This window comes from Urocitellus parryii, chromosome 14, assembly GCF_045843805.1.
Source record: "Urocitellus parryii isolate mUroPar1 chromosome 14, mUroPar1.hap1, whole genome shotgun sequence".
In the NCBI taxonomy this organism is placed as follows: domain Eukaryota; kingdom Metazoa; phylum Chordata; class Mammalia; order Rodentia; family Sciuridae; genus Urocitellus; species Urocitellus parryii.
This window is the reverse complement of record NC_135544.1, coordinates 28,184,808-28,204,173: the sequence shown is the minus strand read 5'-3', so window position 1 is coordinate 28,204,173 and position 19,366 is coordinate 28,184,808. Positions and strand designations below refer to the sequence as shown.

The following is a 19,366-nucleotide window of genomic DNA, read 5'->3' as shown; positions in this document are numbered from 1 at the left end:
CTCTCTTTTAAAAATGTGCTTTAAATATGATTAAATATATTACTGTTATTTATAGTGTGGTCTCTAATAGTCTTCAATTCAGTGGGGCAAGAGGTAGTGATGTTTGTATTTTGAAAAGGAAACTTAAAATGTATTAGGGAAGTTATTTTTGACCAATGATGCTTTTTGAGTATTTGTTCCACTACCAGTCTAGGCTCTTCAGAGCTGAAAATCAGACTGGAGAAGTTTTAGGATTCTTTTTCTTTGTGTCCCATTGTTTTCCATCGGAGAGAACTATGTTAAGGTTTTTGAAAGGGTAAAGATAGTATAAAGAATTTTTGCCATTTTTAATTTTTTTAAAATTCATGCTTTATAATTAATTAGTGGGCAATGGATGTCTTAAAAATATTATCATGGGTATAATTTGATTCAAAGGTGACCTATGTCTTCCAAATAGAAATGGCTTTATTAGTTTTTCAGCACATAACTGAATCAAATTTATAGTTCTATATTGATAAATACTACTGAGTTTTATATATTCTTTTGAGATTGTAGCTTATATATGTAGACTTTATGAATATCTATGTAATTGCCCATTTTAACTCTATCCTTTGTTAACTGCAATTAATTTTTATTAAAAGTGTGTCTTTTTAAAGCAATGCATGGTTTACATAATATATTCATAGATGGGAATACTCATAACCTTACTGAAAAGTATGATTAATAGTATGACAGTGGCAGACTTCATCTAGGGTTTACATCACTGTATTGATTTTCAGAAAAGTGGATGCAGAAACCAGTAACAGGAATCATAAAACATGTAAACAAATTAAGATTTTTGGGAGTCAGGAGAGGAGCATGCATTCAATTAAAGGGGTGCAAACAAGGATGCCCATTGTTTTGTTTTAGGGCTTAATCACTGAGCCACGTCCCCACCCGTTTTTATAAATATTTCATTTTTTGAGACAGGGTCTCACTAAATTTCTTAGGGCCTTACAAAGTTGCTCAGGCTGGTCCTGAACTTGCAATCCTTCCTCAGCCTTCAGAATCACTGGGATTATAGGCATGTGCCAGGAGTGCACCTGGCTGATTGTTTTCTTACAAATTCGTTTTTTTTTTTAAGCTTTGGAAATAAAAAGATACAGCATGAAATAGTTTCCCGTGAAGCAGCTTTATTGTTCAGAACTCAGGCATGAGCAGGTAAGAGTCACTGGCATCCTATCTCTTGAAGACTTCGACATCAAGGTATCTGCTTTCCCAAAAGAAGCCTATGTGACTTGAATATTCTGTGTCCACTAACAGTGAAAAAGGGAAGAAAAATCTTGCTTAGACAGCCATTAATTTCTGCTACAATTCATCTAATTGTATTTGTTCAAGGCTCAGAATCTAAACAAAGATTGTGGATGTTAATTTGATCATGGAAGAAAAACTTAATTCAAAAGAAATGAGAGTGTCAAGACACTTCTAAGGGAACTAGAGAAAAAGTTAAGCAGTGACATAACCCATTTCTGGAAATCTTATCCTGTTTCTTTGGAGATTTTAGAGACTTTTTTGTTCTTTTTATATTAAAGTGTATGCAGCATACATTAAGAATAATAAACCAGGTTCAACCTATTACTAGCTATGTATATTGAAGCAAATTACTTAACCTCCGGAGACTCTTTGCTCATAATCTACCACAAAGACCAAATTAAAAATATTTCCCTGGCTATACAACACACACACACACACACATTTTTTAAAAGACTAATTATTATTATCCATTTTCGGGAGCTGAGACTGAATCATTGCTTTTAACTATGTAACCCTGGACAGTGAGATTCCTCTCTTGGGAATCCTTTGGCAAGGAGGCAAACGCCCATTTGTAAATAACTCCTGTTGATAGAATTCCGTGTTTGTCATGGAATTTACTAGTTCAAAAGCCTTGAATTCTAATCCTGGCAGCCCAGAAGTAGATGAGTGCAAACTGATAAACTCCCAATTAAACTGTTTTGCTCACAACATCTTCCTGTTCACCTCAAGAAGCCTTTTCACAGTGAATCCCTTTGATGTTTAAGACCTATAAAATTAACACACGGAGCCCCTGCTCTTGTTGCTTAGATCCCTTTAGGACACTCTCACCAACTGACCCACTACATCTGTTTTTCGTGTCTTTGCCTTTTTTTTCTTTATTTCTATTTTTTATTCTCACTATATTTTCAATCTGCTCATGGCTCATGTTTCAGAGCACTGTTCACTGGCCATGCAGGTAGGTCACAGGGAGAATCCATCCATCAAGTAGTTTGTTGTAAATAAGTTGTATTTGCTAATTTGAATTTTATTAGTTATAACTGATTTAAGAAATATTAATTCATTTAAAATACAAAAATGCTTATAAAATGTTTATTATGTGTCAAGTACTATCCTGTTGGGAGCTGCTCTAGAAATACATGCCCTTAAGTCCTTAAGTCCTGCAATAACTTGGGCTTTATCTCCACTGAGATAATGAGGCATGGCTTCAGGAGTAGGTATCATCTGGTGGGTTGAGTTGCACTCACCTGTTCCTTTGTAATCCTACCCCTTGCCTCATTTGAATGGTGTCTCCCCAATAAAACCAGGTTCCAGTTGTGCTCTTTCTTTTTCTTGCCTACCTTGCCTCCTTTGTGGGAGCTGGATCAGAGGAGCCATCCCAGAACCCAAAGGAAAAGGTATTTCTCTGTCTCTGTGTGCCAGCTCAGTTCACCTGGAGTGATCCTGACTGGTTTAGCCTTGTGTCATGACACCACCCCATATGATTACATATTGTTTATATTTATTATTTAATCTTCATTTAACAAATTAAGAAATGGAGGCAAACAGATGTCAAGTATATTGTCCAACATAGCACAACCAACAAAAACAAAACCAGGCATTCTGGCTGCTTTCCATCAATTTATGATTCCATTTTGTACCCTAGTTTACCAGTTTTCCATAGAAAGAATGATAATTCTTAAATGTATGATATTCACTGGGCAGGCTTTATCAGAATTAGAGAATAGAGTAAGGTGGAGATTATTTACTTCTAGGAGATCAAGTATGGAGCACAAGTTGACTGAAAAGGACTTTTGCCAGTTTGTGCTGTCCCATATCTTATTAAGGACACTGGTTAGAAACCTGTGGGAAATAGCCAGAAAACCATAAAAATCTTCACAAAGAAATGTGAGGTCATTACACTTCAGTTAGGAAAAGACCTAAAATGTTGTCTCATTTAAACTTCTTGATGCTTAAAAGTCTTCATAACATTCCTACCAAGTGAATATCCAAGCTTTATCGGATACTCTCCAGCACAGTGGCAGCTTTTTCATTTACTATTTATTTATCAAAAGTTCCAGGCATGTTTCTGGGCACTGAGATGTAGCAGTAAACACAACAGACAAAAAGACAGATATACCCTTTTACCTAACTGTTCACTTATATTTGCTTTGTTCTATTTTGCCAATGTTTTTTAAATGATATACTACTTTGTAATTATAATTCTTACTATTCTTTAATCTTAGATCTGTGTTTAAAAGGGTATACTGCTCATCGTTAGTTCTTTTCTCAGTTATTTGAGTTAACATTTAACTTTCAGGGTTTAGTAGTCAATTTTTGATGGTATATACTGTTTAATTATTAAAAGTTTTTCCTTCCAATTCAGCATTACAAAATAAAAAGGATAGAAAAACATATAATGCTATGTAAACACTAACAACAACTAGAGGGACTAGAGTAGTATCAGTCAAAGATTTTGGAACAAGGAGTATCACCAGGGATAAAGAGGGTTATTTCATAATAAAGGGAACAGTTCACCAATAAGATAGAATAGTGCTAAATGTGCATGCACACATCAAGGACTTTAAAACACATGAAACAAAAATTGATAGAATGAGAAAAACCATTTTCCTATTTCTCTATCAGTAATTGAACAAGTAGACAGAAGATCAGTAAAGATGCAGATTTTTTCAACACTGGAACCACCTCTACTGAGTTACATTTATAGAACACTCCATTCAATAATAGCAGAATATACATTCTTTTCAAGTTTACATTAATCATTAACCAGGATAGACCATATTCTGGGCAATACAATAAGTCTTCCCGAATCAAAACAACCAAATTATGTGTAGTATGCTCTGTGATCATACATAATTTCTGCATCAGTAAGATATCTGAAAATCTCCAAATATTTGGAATTAAGCAAGTTGCTTCTAAATATTCAGCTAGATCAAACAATAACTAATAAAAGAGGAAATATTTTGAACTAAATGAAAAAACATTAGTGTGGTGCAGCTAAAGTGGTGCTTGAAAGTTATAGCTTTAAATGTACAGAGTAGATAAAGACGAGGGTTTCAAACCACATACCTAATCTTCCACCTTAAGAAACTAAAGAAAGAACAAATTAATACCAAAATAATCAGAAGGAAATGGATAAACGAGGAACAGAAATCAATGGAATAAAAAAATCAACAGAGAAAAAAGTTAATGAAACAAGAAGCTGGTATCCAAAAAAGAGCAATGACATTGATATAGCTCTAGCAAGACTGATAAAGGAAAAAGAAATTTAAAAAAAGGAGAACCCCAAATTATCTGTGTCAGAAATTAAGAGTATATTGTCACAGGTCCTCTGGACATTAAAAACATATGGACTATTACTAATAACTTCATGCCACTACACTTAAGATCTTAAATGTACAAATTCTTCAGAATGTCCAATTTTTCAAAATATAAAGAGAAATAGAAAACCTGAATAGTTGTATGTCAATTAGTAAAATTCATTTTACAATTTGGAACCTTTGCATTTAGAAAAATTCAGACCCTCTGGTGAATTCTATTATGTAATAAGGAAGAAATAATATTGCATATCAATAATATCAATTCCACACTAATTCTTGCAAAAAATAATGTAACAAACCAATATCCTATACAGAAGTAGAAATTCTTAACAAAATGATTAACATTATCAAAACAAATCCAGGAGTATACATTAAAAGAATAATATAAAGTGACCCAGTGGGGCTTGATCCAGGAATGCAAGGTTGATGTAATACTTCAAAATTAATTTAATTTACCCTTTAATAAAATAAAGGGGGAAAACCATGCATAAAAAACATTTGACAAAATTCAACAAGGAATTGTGTAGCTTATAGACAAAAATAATGAGTGCTGTCCTCTGGAGCAAAGGACAGTTTTGCTCATAGCTTTGGAAGCTACAGCTTGTGTTTCCTTTGGAGACGTTAGGAATCTTATTCTCAATAAAATAGTGTTTCCATTTAGAGCAAAGAGCAGTCATGCTTACTGCACACTATTAAATGTTTGACTTCCATAAACTCAGGGTTTCTCTCCTATAATGCAGCCCACTTTGTAGTTCTCTTCAGGAATTAAGCCTTGGAGAAATGATGCAAAAATGTCAATACTCTATCTACTGCTATCATTGTAACAAACCTTTCTTTATCTCTGATCCAGGAGTTTCATGTCTTTTACTAGATTCCATAAAATTGTGGCAAGCTAACATTTGCTTACTAATTGGGTAAAATCTCAGTTTATTCACAGTTCTTGACAAATTCTGATTTTAAAAACTAGTTTAATCAATTAAAAGGTAATTATAATCCTATGTTAAAATGAATCTAAGATTATGCTGTGGGAAAAAGTACTTGGACAAAAGTATTTGAAACATTGAGTTTTGGAAATTTATTTACATATTTTGGATGGAAACATTTGATACAGTTTACTTGGAATTCCTGGAAAAAAAAAGAGTATTTATTTTTTAAAAATGGGAATGCTTAATATACTTCAGAATAATAATTTTAAAACTCTTGCTCCCTGCCCAAAGATTCTTTTTGCATATTCAATGTATATGAGTAATATAAATAAAATATGAATTTCATTTAAAACACAAAATCCCCCAATAATTCCATTATATAGTAAATTGGTTATGAATGTTACAAAACTAAATGGTATTCATCTTAAAGTTTCCTTCTTATTTCTGTATTCTGGTTAGTGCCCAATAGGCTATAAGACTCTTGACACGTCTCTACTAATCTACCACAACATACATACCTTTCAAATCATGAGCTAAAGGCCTACTCCTAGGATTAGAAGTGTCTTCATAAGTATTATAGTTGTCAAAATGGAATTTCTCTCTTCTTGAAATGTGAGTCATTTTTGTTAGGTCATGATGCTGACTAGAAATTTTATCACTTAAACTCAAATATTCTCGCTGAAGATTCCGCATCTCAAATTCCAAGGTGTTCCTTTCATTTTCTATACTTCTTACATAGTTTTCTAAAAGCATTTTGTCTTCAGTAAGTCGACTGAGGCTGTTTTCAAAATTCATATTTTCTTGACTATGTTTCTTTAGTTCTTCTTTCAGAATTTGATTATCTGTCTTAATTTCCACTACCATTTTTGATAACATTTCGCATTCCTTGCTGATTTCTGACAAGCTGTTTTTATAAATATTTGCTTCTGATTTTGCATTTTTAATTTCTTTCAGAAAACTCTCTTCTGAAGCATTTTGGTAAGTTTGAAGAGTCTCAATTTTTCTTTCCATCATTTGTCTAGCAGCAGTAGCATCTTGTAATATTGTTTCAAGGTTCAGTTTTTCATTTTTAATTGTTTCTAAGATTTGAAGAAGCGACTCTTGCTCATTTTTTGCCAGTCTTTCCTTCTCTTTTAGCTGCAGGATCTCCAGCTGGTTTTCTTTTAGCTCATTTTCAAGTGAACTTTTGTCTTGGAGGAGCTGGTATGTTTTTTTCTCCAGAATGTCTTTTTCATCATGTATCACGAGAATATTTGTTTTCATTGCTTCCATTTCTATATTCATTCTGTTATTTTCACTACTGACAAGGGCCATATCATTCTGAATTTTGTGTTCCTTACTTTTTAGCTGATCGAATGCATCCAACATTTGTTGCTTCTCCAAAGCAAGCTGACTATTTTTTTCCTCAAGCATTTTGTTTTGGCCTTGGAGAACATTATATTTGCTAATTATTTTCTTAAATTCTTTAAGACATTCTTTGCTGTCATCTTCTGCTTTAATTAACTTGGACTGAATAGTGTTTTTTTCTTCAACCAAATTCTTTAGTTGCTTTTCGTGGCTTTCAATTTTCTGTATCAGAGATTGTGTGGTAAAGACTAGAGGCTTTATTTTGGTCTTCAGCGTTAGATTTTCGTTTTCTAGTTCTGATACTTTTTTCTGTATCTGCATAGATTCTTTTAGGTAATTCTGTAAGTACTGAATTTTTGCAACACACTGCTCAGTGACAGAATTGACTTTAGATGTTTTCTCATTTTCAGCTATTACTGATCCGTGTTTTACTATAAATGGTTTCCCTTCTTTGTCTTTTAATTCATGTTTTGTTTGGTCAAGGAATGACAGTGTATGTCTTGGAACTCGGGAATGGAATTTTAAATCTGTAATATGCTTGCCATTGATAGGAATGTCTTTATTGTTTTTCTCATTATTTTTTCCCCTGTGTATTTCACTCTTCGATAATTTTTTACATTTCCTACAAAAATTCACATGGAATTTTGACACTGTTTCCCTGAGTGGGAGTAACTTGCTTACTAATGCCTCTAATTCTGAAATTCTCTTTGATTTTATATCTTCATTTAAGTTACTTTCTATGCTTTCCTCCTTAGTGAAGTCAATTTTTTCCTTATGAATGGGGAACAGGTCATAGTTCCCATTTCTTTGAATATCTGGGTTGGTTTTTAAGATTTGAAGTTCACTTGTAAGTGCCAGTTCCCTATCATGTGACTTTTGAAGCTCTTCCTTCATTTGCTTAATCGAGTAGCAAATATCATCCAAATTTTCACAAAACCCATGCTTCAGAAAAGGCATGTCCATTTTGGATTTATCCAGAATACCTGTATCTGCTTGAGATATCACATTTTGAGATATTTTAGGTAGAAAACTGTACTGATTATTATAATTCTTCAATATGTCAGAATTTTCTGAAGGGTTCATAATTATTATGTTTGAAGCTGAATTATCTGTTGGAGTTCTCAAGTTCTCAAGAGTTAATATGTCCTTGAACTGCATCTGGGATGGAATATTTATACTTTGAGAGAGACTGTTAACATTATTGCTACTGAATTTTTCATCCATTGAAGGACGAATCATGGCATCCTCAAAATGATGAATTTTTTCCATAGAAAAGATTTCTTCTGGCTTCTCTATAGGCTGTTGACAATAAAAGCACACTATAAATGTACTGTCATTTGCCATATGATCAAGAAATTAAGATAATAATTTGTGGATGATTTATTCATATAACCAAAATAAATATGGTATCTACTTTTATACAGCAAAAAAGCCTAACAGGTATGGTTTATTTTTCCACAAAATTTAACAACATTTAACCTGTGATTCTGATCTCCTCAATTTGTTTAGAATTTGCACGTATTTCCTGAGGGGATGAGATACATGGACTAACCCCCTCAATTTCAGAAATAGAAATTTAACATCCATCAACAGAACATCAAAAATAGGTGGAGGAGGTCATAGATAGGTCAAGTGAGAGTTTCAGGAAAGCAAATATTTCCACTTCTGCTTGCATTCCTAGTTTCAGGTCATTTTAGAGTTATGACTATCCTGAAAAAATGTGATTTCAAATCAGTATGGACACAGTGAGGGTCGCCCTGATTAGCTGTTGCTCTAGGGAGTTCAGACTGGGTCAATCCTAAGTGCATGGAGAGGCTATACAAACTGCCTTGTATTTGAATTTACTTGGAAATCTTTCAGTATCTGGACTAACTCAAACATCCCTCACAGACTCCAAAAGGAATAGGAAAACTGCAGAAGTAGAGAAGTAAACGTACTTCTTTTAAGGTCTTCAGGATAGAAACTTCCTTATTTTCATCTCTGACAGTCAGTTCTTCCTGTGAAGAGGGGGAGAATGTAAAGCTGAAGGTAAACTAGTAGTAGTAACATTTTGAAGCACCTGAATGTAGGAATGATCTGTGTAAATAACATACCGAATTCTTTTCAGTGTGTGTACTGAATGCTAGATTTTTTTCTGAGCCAAATTGTGGGGTTTCTACTTCAATAATACTTTTGTTCAGTATCTCACTGATTTCAGACTGTACCTGTAAAAGATAAATTGAGAATGTTAGAATTTCAGATTCATAAACTTATAAATGTATAGGAATAATAGATATTACAATTGAAAGATATTTTACATTTAAAAAATATTTATTTTTAAGTTTTAGGTGGATACAATGTCTTTATTTTACATTTATGTGGTGCTGAGGATGGAACCCAGTGCCTCGTGCATACTAGGCGAGCGCTCTACCACTGAGCCCCAGCCCCAGCCCATATTTTTTCATTTTCTATACATAAAAATTCTTTCCATCACAGAGAATATAAAATTAAGTGTGCTTACTTTATTGTAAATATGTATCATTAAAGGAGGCTTTAAGAAAATTAAATTGGATTGTTCTGATTTTTATCTTTCTTAATAACAAAATCAGAAAGATAACTTAGTGAATCAGTAATATTTTATGAACTATATTAAAATAATTTTAGGTGTTTGTTTTTTTTTACATTATTTAGTAAATAGGAGATCTTTGATCTCTGTCATCAGAACAGAACAGAACATTCTATCACTCTGCAGAAGAGTTTGTCTTCTCTTCCATTTCCCTGCAGTTCCTCTTAGCACAAGAACACTGGGTGTATAAGCCGTTAAGGGAGAGAACAAGCATGGCTTTCTTCTCTTTTCCACTCTGATCTGGAAGAATAAAGTCTCAGAGCTCCTAGCATCCCTTTGCCACCATATCAAGTCTGAGAATTCACTCCTGGAAAGCAAGATATGGAGTGAGACTTGTTCCTGATAACATGAATTTTTTTTTTAAAAAAATATTTTTAGCTGTAGATGGATTCAATATATTCTTTTTATGTGGTTCTGAGAATCAAACCCAGTGCCTCATGCATGGAAGGCAAGTGCTCTACCACTGAGCCACAACCCCAATCTCATGAATCTTGATCATATACATGAAGCCATCTTGAAGTGAGCTATTTCTAGGATTTTTGGTTACTTGAGGTAATAGAGTATGTTTCCCCTGATAAGCCAGTTTGACTTATATTTTAAACCTTTCAATGAGGGTGCCTATTTGCTGACTGTGTATAAATAGCACTTTAGAACTCAGCTAATGCTTTTTCTTTTTGCCTTATATCCAAATAATAAGTATAAAAGAGAGAATGTAGTTTCCTCAAAACAATTTTGAGCTTGAACTATGTCATGGCTTCTGATATGTTAAATTCTACATCATTTTATCCACTGGCTAGTAGTTGTAGTTAGGAGATGGGAAGATAAATGTTAAGTCACAATATATCCTATAAAGAGATGAAAAGAACCATACCATGCTAACATTCTGCAAAGTCTGTATTCGCAGAGCCTGAAATGATTCTAACTGATGCTGAAGGACCTATAATGAAATTAAACAAAGTATTAAATTGAATATTTTTAGGCTGCTAAACATAATCTTGGATTGTTCTGATTTTTATATCCCCTAATGTTACCATTATCAGAAAGCATCATATGAGAGTCATGTGATTCACATTCTTAGTCATTTTGCTGACTCTCCAGAGCTCTTTCATAAAGATTTTTGTGAGGACAAAGTGGAAGAACCAACAAGCATTTGGGAAATATTTATTCTGGACAAGATCAGCCTTTGCATAGGATTTTGGAGCTAATAAAATGAAATAGACTCACTTTCAATGCTGACTGTGGTTGGATTTGGTTTTCAGATTCTGATATGCAGCCATATTCTGAGAAGTAAATTTGAAAAAAAATGTGGTTTAATTTTTAAATTTTATTTCTCAATAAATAAAAATAGCAAATTCCTAACTTTCTTGGATAGGAAGACAATGAGAGAATGAGAATATTTAACATTGACATTATGATAATCACAAATTTAAGAAGTAATTTTCATTTGACTTAAAATACCCACTTGAGTATTATGGTTTTACTTTTATAATTAAACCACTGCTTTGCGGCACCTAACTTGACAAATCTTAAAAGCTCAAATATCCTTGATTCTGAGATACAAACTACATTTCTTTTGTGAAAAAAACAAACTAATAATCCTCATGTCATGGGAGACTTGGCAGGATACTGTATTAGTTTAATAAAATTGTAATGTGACTTTTTCCCCCTTTTAATGCAGAACAGGTTGAATTAACAAAATACTATGAGCCTTGTTATTAAGCAAAGTACTAGAAAGATCCACATGTTCCTTCTGTTGGGAAAGGCAGTTCAATGTGCACAGTCCTTTGGTCCCCTCTCAGCCACGTAAGACCTTCCTTACGAACAGAGTGCTCACAGTTTATGTTAAACTTATCACCTTGTGTGGAAATATTTTCCCCCCATTTTACTTATTTACTTGAAACCAGAGATGCTTTACCACTGAGTTACATATCCAGTTCTTTTTAATTTTTTTTTATTTTGTGACAGCTTTGATCCCTTGCTGAGAGTCTCCCTAAAGTACTTAAGCCTGACCTTGAACTTGTGATCCTTCTACCTTAACCTTTGGAGTCAATGGGATTACAGGCATACACCACAGCTCCTGACACATTTTCCCATTTTAGACTCAGTGTGTATTTCTTTGTTCTGCTCAAGTGTGGGGAGTTTCCTCTGAGCTATTTGAACATCTTCACGGGTTTGGTATTGCAAGCTATTTTGTGGCTCCTCCCATTTAATGGATTGCTCAATGCGCTGACCTCTGCCTTCCCTTGGCTAGGGAGACCCATCTTGTAGCTCCGGAGTTGGGCGTAACCCATTTGGAGCTGGACAGCCCACTGCCTAGCTTATTTGGCAGAAGAACATTCTTTAGAAAAACCTTTGAAGTTTGCCCCATATAATAAAGCAAATGTGGGCTCTCACTCTCTCTTTCCAGTGTGGTAGCCCAACCCTTAAGGTCAAAGAGCCATCCTGCCCTCGCTTTTCAAAATTACTTTCAGTGTCATGTGGGTTTTTTCACCACCTTCTTTTCTTAACTTTATTTTGCAGCCAGCCCACAACACATAGAGGAAACCCAAATTCCACTATCCACATGGGCCGTGGGTGAGACTCAAGCGTGTGCATTTTATGAAAATTGACCAATACACCACCATCTCCCTGAAGTGGGGCATTCTGCTATAGCACAGGAGGGGTGTGTGCAGACCAGTTGTCCTACATTGGGTAGCAATGGTGACCTACTGGCCATTGGAGTTCAGTAGCTACTGCAGAAAATTATCTTGCACCTGTCTTTGCTTTGTGACTCAAATGTAGTTGTATCCAGTGTTTGAGTTCTCTTTTCCTTGGTGCTTCCAATACCAACACAGAGTGGACAAAAGTGCTCAAGCTTCTCTTGACGATAGAGAATAGTTATCACATACCCAACATTTCCTGGAAGATAGATTATAGATATGCAACAAGAGAGAGACTATGTGATATGTGCAAATTTCCTTACATATATCCCTCTTTGTTCATATGTTAGGCAACTTGCGTTAATTCTTTTTTAAATTAAAGAAGTGAAAAAAACTGAATGAAATGAGAGTTAAGATTGAACCGTCTTCTAGGCTAATTCTAGCCCAACAAGTTCTGCCCTTACATAAGGGCTTTGAACGAGTTTTTTTTTTTTCTTCTTCTTCTTCTTTTTTTTTTTTTTTTTTGTATCGCGGATTTGTACCCAGAGTCATTAACCACTGATTTATATCCCTGGCCCTTTTTATTTTGAGACAGGGTCCCACTAGGTTGCTTACAATCTTGCTAAGTTGCTGAGACTGGCTTCAAACCTGTGATCCTCCTGCCTAAGCCTCCTGAGCCTCTGGGATTATGGGCATGTACCACTGTGCCTAATTAAGAGGCCTCTTTTGGATTGGTAGTCTGCTAGGTGTTGTAGAAACTGGTTGTCAACTCCTTTGTCACTTGGCCTTCATCACTGATAGGGCAAAACTGGTTGGGAGCCTGGAGATGTGTATGACCAATTGCAGAATGCCACCTCAGTCAAAGGCAGAGAGGGCCAGTGTATTTACCAGGATGTTGCTTAGCTTTGCATCTAACTGGGAATAAAATGGCAAAAAAAAAAAAAAAAAAGAGAGAAGAAGAAGAAAAAAAAGAAACTGATGTAAGGCTGGGATGGAGGCAGGAAAGCATCTCAAAGTTTTTTATTCACTCAGATATCTTCTTCTAATGAATTCAAATAGGTCATGCAAATCAAAAAGAAGATATTATCTGGAATTCCACCACCCAGAACTAATATTGTCAATTTTGGGTACTTATCCTTCATTGGGCTCTGGGGTCATATTACACACGCTACTGAAGTGATGGATATGCCAATCATCCTGAGGTAATCATTACAAATTATACACACACACACACACACACACACACACACACACACACACATATATATATATATATATATACATTGAAATGCCACACTGTACCTCATAAACAAATAGTTACTATGTGTCAGTTAAGAAAAATGTTTCAAAGAAAGAAAGAAAGAAAGAAAGAAAGAAAGAAAATATATCATGAAGAAGAATAAGAGGTAAGAATCATCATGTTTTTAAAACATATATTTCTGTTGTGAATCAGTGTTGATTTACTTCCTCCCAAGAAAAATGAGAAAGCTAGCATTATAATTCCTTCCACATCTACCCCCACTTTTCATGATATTTGCTGTTTGTTATTTTCATAGTGAAGTTTCATGATGTTTACATTCTGTTCTGTAACCATAATACTCATAAAACTATTTAAATACCAAAGATAGGATATTATTCTTGGAAATAAATTTTAGCCTTCCTCTTTATTCTTAATGGTGTTGCTGTTCAAAATTACATCTCCTTCCTGCAGCAATACCCGCCTTCTTCTATTAGAAGAACTTACAAGTTCAAAGCTAAATATAGGATTCCTTTTGCTAAAACCAAGGAAGAAATAAGGGTTCAAAAGAAACCTATAGACTCAGTGAAGTGATATAGTAAAGAAAAGATTCTTAAGAAAACACAATGGGGTTTATACATTGCTTCTCTCTATATTTTCTATCCTCCATCTCTTCATTTTTTGGCCACAGTACAATTACATAGTTACCATGCTGCTTCTTGTCATATGGCTCATGATTAACTTGACCTTGACAATTCTGTTCAGAATTTCTGGGTTTTTTTTTTGAATAGTATTTTAGATTTTTATTTTGTTTTTATTTTTTTACATCCTTCCATGAGCCCCCATTAGTCTATCCCTCTGAGCTATAGATTCAGGGCCAGGGTAAAAATTGAGTGTAGCTGTCTGCAGAAGGAAAAATCAACAGTATTGACAAGCTTTGTTGGAGGATGTGGTCTCTTTGGTGATACTTTTGGTGGTATTCCCTGAGACTTTGGTTAGAAATTTAGTGGTAGGATGCACCTTCCTTGAGGAAATACTCTGCTGACTTGGCTCATTCTCTCAATTCAGAGCCCTGGAACTGGGGTTGTCATGTAGGATTGTGAAGGTTGTTTATTGGACAAGGGCTCCTGGCCAAAAGGCTGTGTGGGGCTCAGATCCATCCCATGCTCTTTCTACTCAACTAACCAGCACCTGGGGTGGGTGGGTGTGCATCCACTCAGAAGAGGATGGGCCTCTTTAAAATCCCCTCAGAACCATTCCATGGGCTAGTGGCAGAACCACCCAGAACCTCTGCATTTCTTACAGTAAATTCCTGTACTCAGGTATACTCATCTGTTTCTAGAAGTTGCTATACTCTACACAGATGAGTCCTAACCTACAGAAAGGTACAGGTGTTTTCTCTTTTTTCATTCACATGTGGGTTGGGGATGTTCAAGAGTATTCTCAGGATTTTGACTTGCTTTGTTGCTTCTACAAATCAGGCAGAATCAGGAGCCAGGAAATGGTTTGGCTTGCCTGGACCTTCTGTTTTTAATTTTGGCCTCCACTTTCTGATCTTGTGACCTAAGGGAGTGCCCCCTTCCTTCTTCAGGTGCTGCTAGTGAAATTTTTGCTCGTTTTCTAGCACTTTTTAGTTCATTTCTTTTGGCACCAAGGAAGGAAGATCTGTCATCTTTCTTCACTCTAAAATCTCTCACTGAAAGTCTAGAAGGATTTTTATAACTTCATGATTCAGCTTTTTTTTTTTGGGGGGGTGTTGTTTCTTGTTTTAGTGGTTCATTATTCAGCAACTTAATTCAGCTAAGTACTTTAGAATTCCAGAAGAGATGGGATCCTGATGAATCAGTCTTTAAGTAGTTACAGTTCTTTCATTGAAGCAGGGGGAAGGCGGAGCATACGGGTACCCATGGAGGTAGGTAAGCAAGGTGAAGGTGGAGGGTGAGGGAGTTTTGGTCTTATTGCTTCTACTTTCCTCACATAGCATAGGACTGTGTTATATAAGAGTTGCGAGATGGTGGAAAGAGGAATTGGGGATTTGAGAACAAGAGGAGTGCAATGACTATCTTGGACAGAGAGAGGTTTGAAAAAGAATTTGTTGAGGGCAATAAAGTAAGTTTGCCAAATAGCACTGAATGCTCCTTTTAGATTTATGTTATGACTCAAAAATGAGTGTTTTTCTCTAGCAATGTCCAGATGATTCACTACAAGCAGAGAGTAGGCTGAAAGTTGGATTCACTTATTTTTAAAGCTATTAAAATACCCTTTGTTTTTCTTATGAGTCTTTGGCTGCTACTTATTCCCAAAGGAAAGGTAATTTAAAATTCAGAAATAAAGAGCAACACAGACGCTATCAAAGAATCAGATAGACATTATCATAGCACATAATCACATGTTCCTCTTAAGTTCCTGCTGAACATATGCTATTGGGAGGCATTTAGATGAGGTGGAAGACAGGTCCCATCCCTCAAGAAGCTTATGGTCTATGGACTATGTAAGAAATATTCATATTATATTCAACTTAAATTCTCTAGCTATCTCATATTTAAGTGTCAAAAGTAAAAAAAAAGATCAGTGGAGTGACTTGAGATATAATGTGAATATTAAGGGGTTTATTATAAGGCTGCAGAAAGTTATATCATATTGAGTGTTTGTGGGAGGTATTAGGGCCATACCTCTGGCCAACCAATTAAGGGAAGCAAATGAGTTTTAAAAATGAAACATGGCAATGACTCTCAGCTTCAAAACTTGTAACTCTCAGGTTCAAATACTAGGTTGCTACGATGATTCAAGTACTTGTTGTAGGAGGCCCATGAGTTGTGACACATTCTGCACAACTATGAGAGAGATGAACTATGGAGTTGGGTTGCCTGGATTTGAGTCCTGGCTTTGCCACAAACAAGGTGAGGGGATAATCTAGGCAAGGTTGTTGGTAGAGCCTTTATATCCAGCACACATATGTCGTCAATGCTCAACAAAGCTCAATCTTTCTTCAGCGCTCTGGACAACACATGGTCTTGACATTCTCTGGACTCAGGTTATGGCAGTTGCCGGCTCTTTCCCTACAACTCTCCAGTGATTGCTTCTTCACCTCCTCTAGACCTCGATCAGATGTGACCTGCTGAGAGGTGTTTTCTCCTATATCCTGCCCTATTTAAAATTGCACATTCCCCACCCACCTCTGACATTGCACATGCTCCACACCTCCTTCTCTGCCTTACTTTTCTCCATAGATTTACTGCCATCTTGCACACAATATCCTGTGTCTGTCTGTTTTCCCTACTAAGGAGGTAAGCTTCATATGAGCAGGGATCTTACATATGGTGTTCACTCTTGGATCCCAATAGATAGAACAGCCCTGGATACACAGCAGTGCTCAGAAATATTTGTTTGGTAGACAAACAAAATGAATGAAGACTTGGGTAGGACAGAGGTCCTAGAAAAAAAAAAAATGTTGGTCATCCTGAAGTTCAAGAGTATCTCTTATATACTCATTTCAATGAATCAAAGGCTAATTATGTGAACTCATTGTTCTTATTTGCATGAATAATTAGCACTATTTAGGCAAATCAGGTAAATATTTTGTTGGTTAGTAATCAGAAGGATCACTTGGTGACAGTGAAGGGTAGACAGAACAGAAAGAGGGTTCAAAGTCACACCCCCTAACGTGCCTTCAGTTGTAGCAAATCCAGCCATCCTTGGCAGTACCTGATTTGATATACCTAGCATTTACTGAGTACCTGTCCTGTGCTATATCCTGTACTTGTAAACACTATGCTCTCGCAAGAGAGTCTGTAACTTGTAAACAAGTATTTGTGTTATTTTATAAGTAACTTCGTTTTCTATAAATATTGGCATCTTTCTCCAGCGCCCTACACAGCACATGGTCTTGCCAAATTGAAGTATCCCCATCTCTTCAATCTTAAGTACTCTCTTGGAGGTAAAATACTGGGCCAGTTTAATAAGTTTTTTTGTGAGGAGGACTCTTTCTCTCCTGTCCCTTTTACCCCTCACAGTTCTCCAAGGAAGCCAGAGTCTCATGGATGGAGGAGGGTGGGCCAAAGAGCAGAGAGGAGACTGGTCCTGCTGGCCTCCACTTGATGTTTCTCATTTTGGTGGTGACTGAGTATCCAGTTGTCTTTCGTCTACTGAGGTGCGGCTGTTCTGGCCTCTTCTTTCAGGGACTTTGCCGAGGCTTTTGTGAAGGTTCTGGATTTGTGAAATTGCAGAAATCTTGTTCCCATTTCAAGCTTCTATTTGAACACTTTTCTGCTTCTGGATATCTATATGATGCACATGGGTTATCAGCAACTGGGTCCTCACTTGGTTAGTCTGTCTAGGTACTGCCTCTGCTCAAGTGTTCTGCTCCTTCCCTGGCATGTCCCCCTGAACACTAGCCACAGGCACATAATCACTGAGGGCTTCTCTCAAGGAAATGAGACTCCAGCTTCAGTGTCCTCAGGTTCCTTACCTGGATATTTACACAACCTTATTCCTGGTTCATGCAAAGTTTGAAAACTGTAGCCACTTGTTTTTTTTCAAATATCCTCCCTGTACAATAACCTGTAGTCCACAAATATTTACTGTGAAAAGTAGTTTTCTTAGAAAAGAAATATCTTTTTAGTGTCTGTCCCCCCCCCAAAAAAAAAAAACAAAAAAAAACCCTCAATACTTGCCATCTAAAGATGAAGTATAGTAGAGTGTTGGTTAAGACCTGTATTCTAGTGACAACCTGCTGAATTCTGACTCTATCCTTTGCTACCTGTGTGACCTTGGGGAGTTAGTTAACCTCTCTGAAAAGTGGGGATAATGGATAGTACCTGTTTCATAGGACTGTTGTGAGGATCGAATGAATGGACACATTTACACACATTTACATGGTTGGAGTGGTATGTGGCTATCGTTAGTATCATAATAGTTACTAAGTGCATCCGTCGGGCCAGTGGACTTAGGCAATGTGCCCATAGTCTGTATGCAGTACAGATGCAGCATCATTGCCATAGGAGCAACTTGGCCTGGAAGATTTTACCTGCTTCACTGCCACCAATTTCCTTTAACCCCTCGGAGGCATTTAGGATCTTGGACGCTGAAAGGAGAACGGAGTCGACCGCGTCCTCTTCCTCAGTGTGCTTTTCTGTAACAGAACCCAGCAAGGTCTTTGGTTCCTGTTGGGAGGAGTGGAGCTGCCCAGGAGCCCCAGCCAGGTGGTCCATGCCCCCTGCGGCCACCGGAGGGCGCGCTGCCGCCACGCAGAGGCCGCGGGGAGGGAAGTGGGTGCTTTTCTGGGGCTGAGCCGGGGATGAGTGGCTGGTTAAGAAGATCCGCGCTCCAGACGGCCCGGGAAATCCCTGCGGCTTAGGGGTGAAGCGACCCAGCTGCGTTCTACTTTACCATCCACTTCCCAGTGTCCCCCTAGAGGAGCAGCCCCCTGGCCCCGTTCTTACCGGGGCTCATTTCTGCTGCTCAAGATCTCTCCACCAACTGCCTGGCCCCACGCATTCCCCTCAGTGGCTTCACGCTGGGGCATCCCGTTGCCTAGTAACTGGGTGACCGGGAGGCGGCGCCCCACCCCCACCCCTTTGCCTCGAGCGGAAGTGGGTCTTGCTCTGGCTCTTGAGACACTTTGCCACCCAGCGGTGCCCAGGATATCTGCGAGGTGGGAAGGACCTCTCCTTTGCTCCTCTTTCCCAAATCCAGGGTTCAATCCCACTTGGGCGTTTTCTCCCGCCTCCTTCCTGCTGATCAGCACTTGGTTTTGATCATATGCTGACTTCAGACAGCACCTGTTGGACCAAAGCTGTATGAAGAAAGGGGGACATTTGGGGACAGATGTTCACCTTTTTTTGCTTCTGCCACTCCATTTCATTGTCTTATCGTTTTATTCCTCTAATTTCATCCCACCCATCAGTGTGGTCTCAGCATTTAGGGATTTGAGCCGCATTTAAATTAGTATATGATATTTATTTTGCAATATCAACCATTACACATAGAATATAGTCACGGAAAATTCAAATTTTAAATCACAG

General features: G+C 36.9%; 1 protein-coding gene across 1 annotated transcript; it reads right to left on the bottom strand.

The window, feature by feature from the left end:
• Positions 1–5,664: 5,664 nt before the first annotated feature.
• Ccdc110 (coiled-coil domain containing 110) lies at positions 5,665–18,871 on the bottom strand. The gene is made up of 7 exons (XM_077792667.1): positions 18,785–18,871; positions 18,370–18,474; positions 10,692–10,747; positions 10,339–10,404; positions 8,956–9,066; positions 6,034–8,161; positions 5,665–5,714 (listed from the first exon to the last, which is right to left on the bottom strand). The coding sequence occupies exons 1-7, from the start codon at positions 18,792–18,794 to the stop codon at positions 5,665–5,667; spliced, it is 2,526 nt and encodes an 841-aa protein (XP_077648793.1). The 5' UTR covers positions 18,795–18,871.
• Between the last annotated feature and the right edge of the window lie 495 nt (positions 18,872–19,366).

Bases quoted from the DNA above. Each gene is read 5' to 3' on its own strand.
- Ccdc110 (XM_077792667.1), bottom strand. The intron at 10,405-10,691 runs GTGAGTCTATTT...ATTTCATTATAG, and splicing joins AACCACAGTCAGCATTGAAA to GTCCTTCAGCATCAGTTAGA. The intron at 9,067-10,338 runs GTATGGTTCTTT...TATCTTTTACAG, and splicing joins CTTTGCAGAATGTTAGCATG to GTACAGTCTGAAATCAGTGA.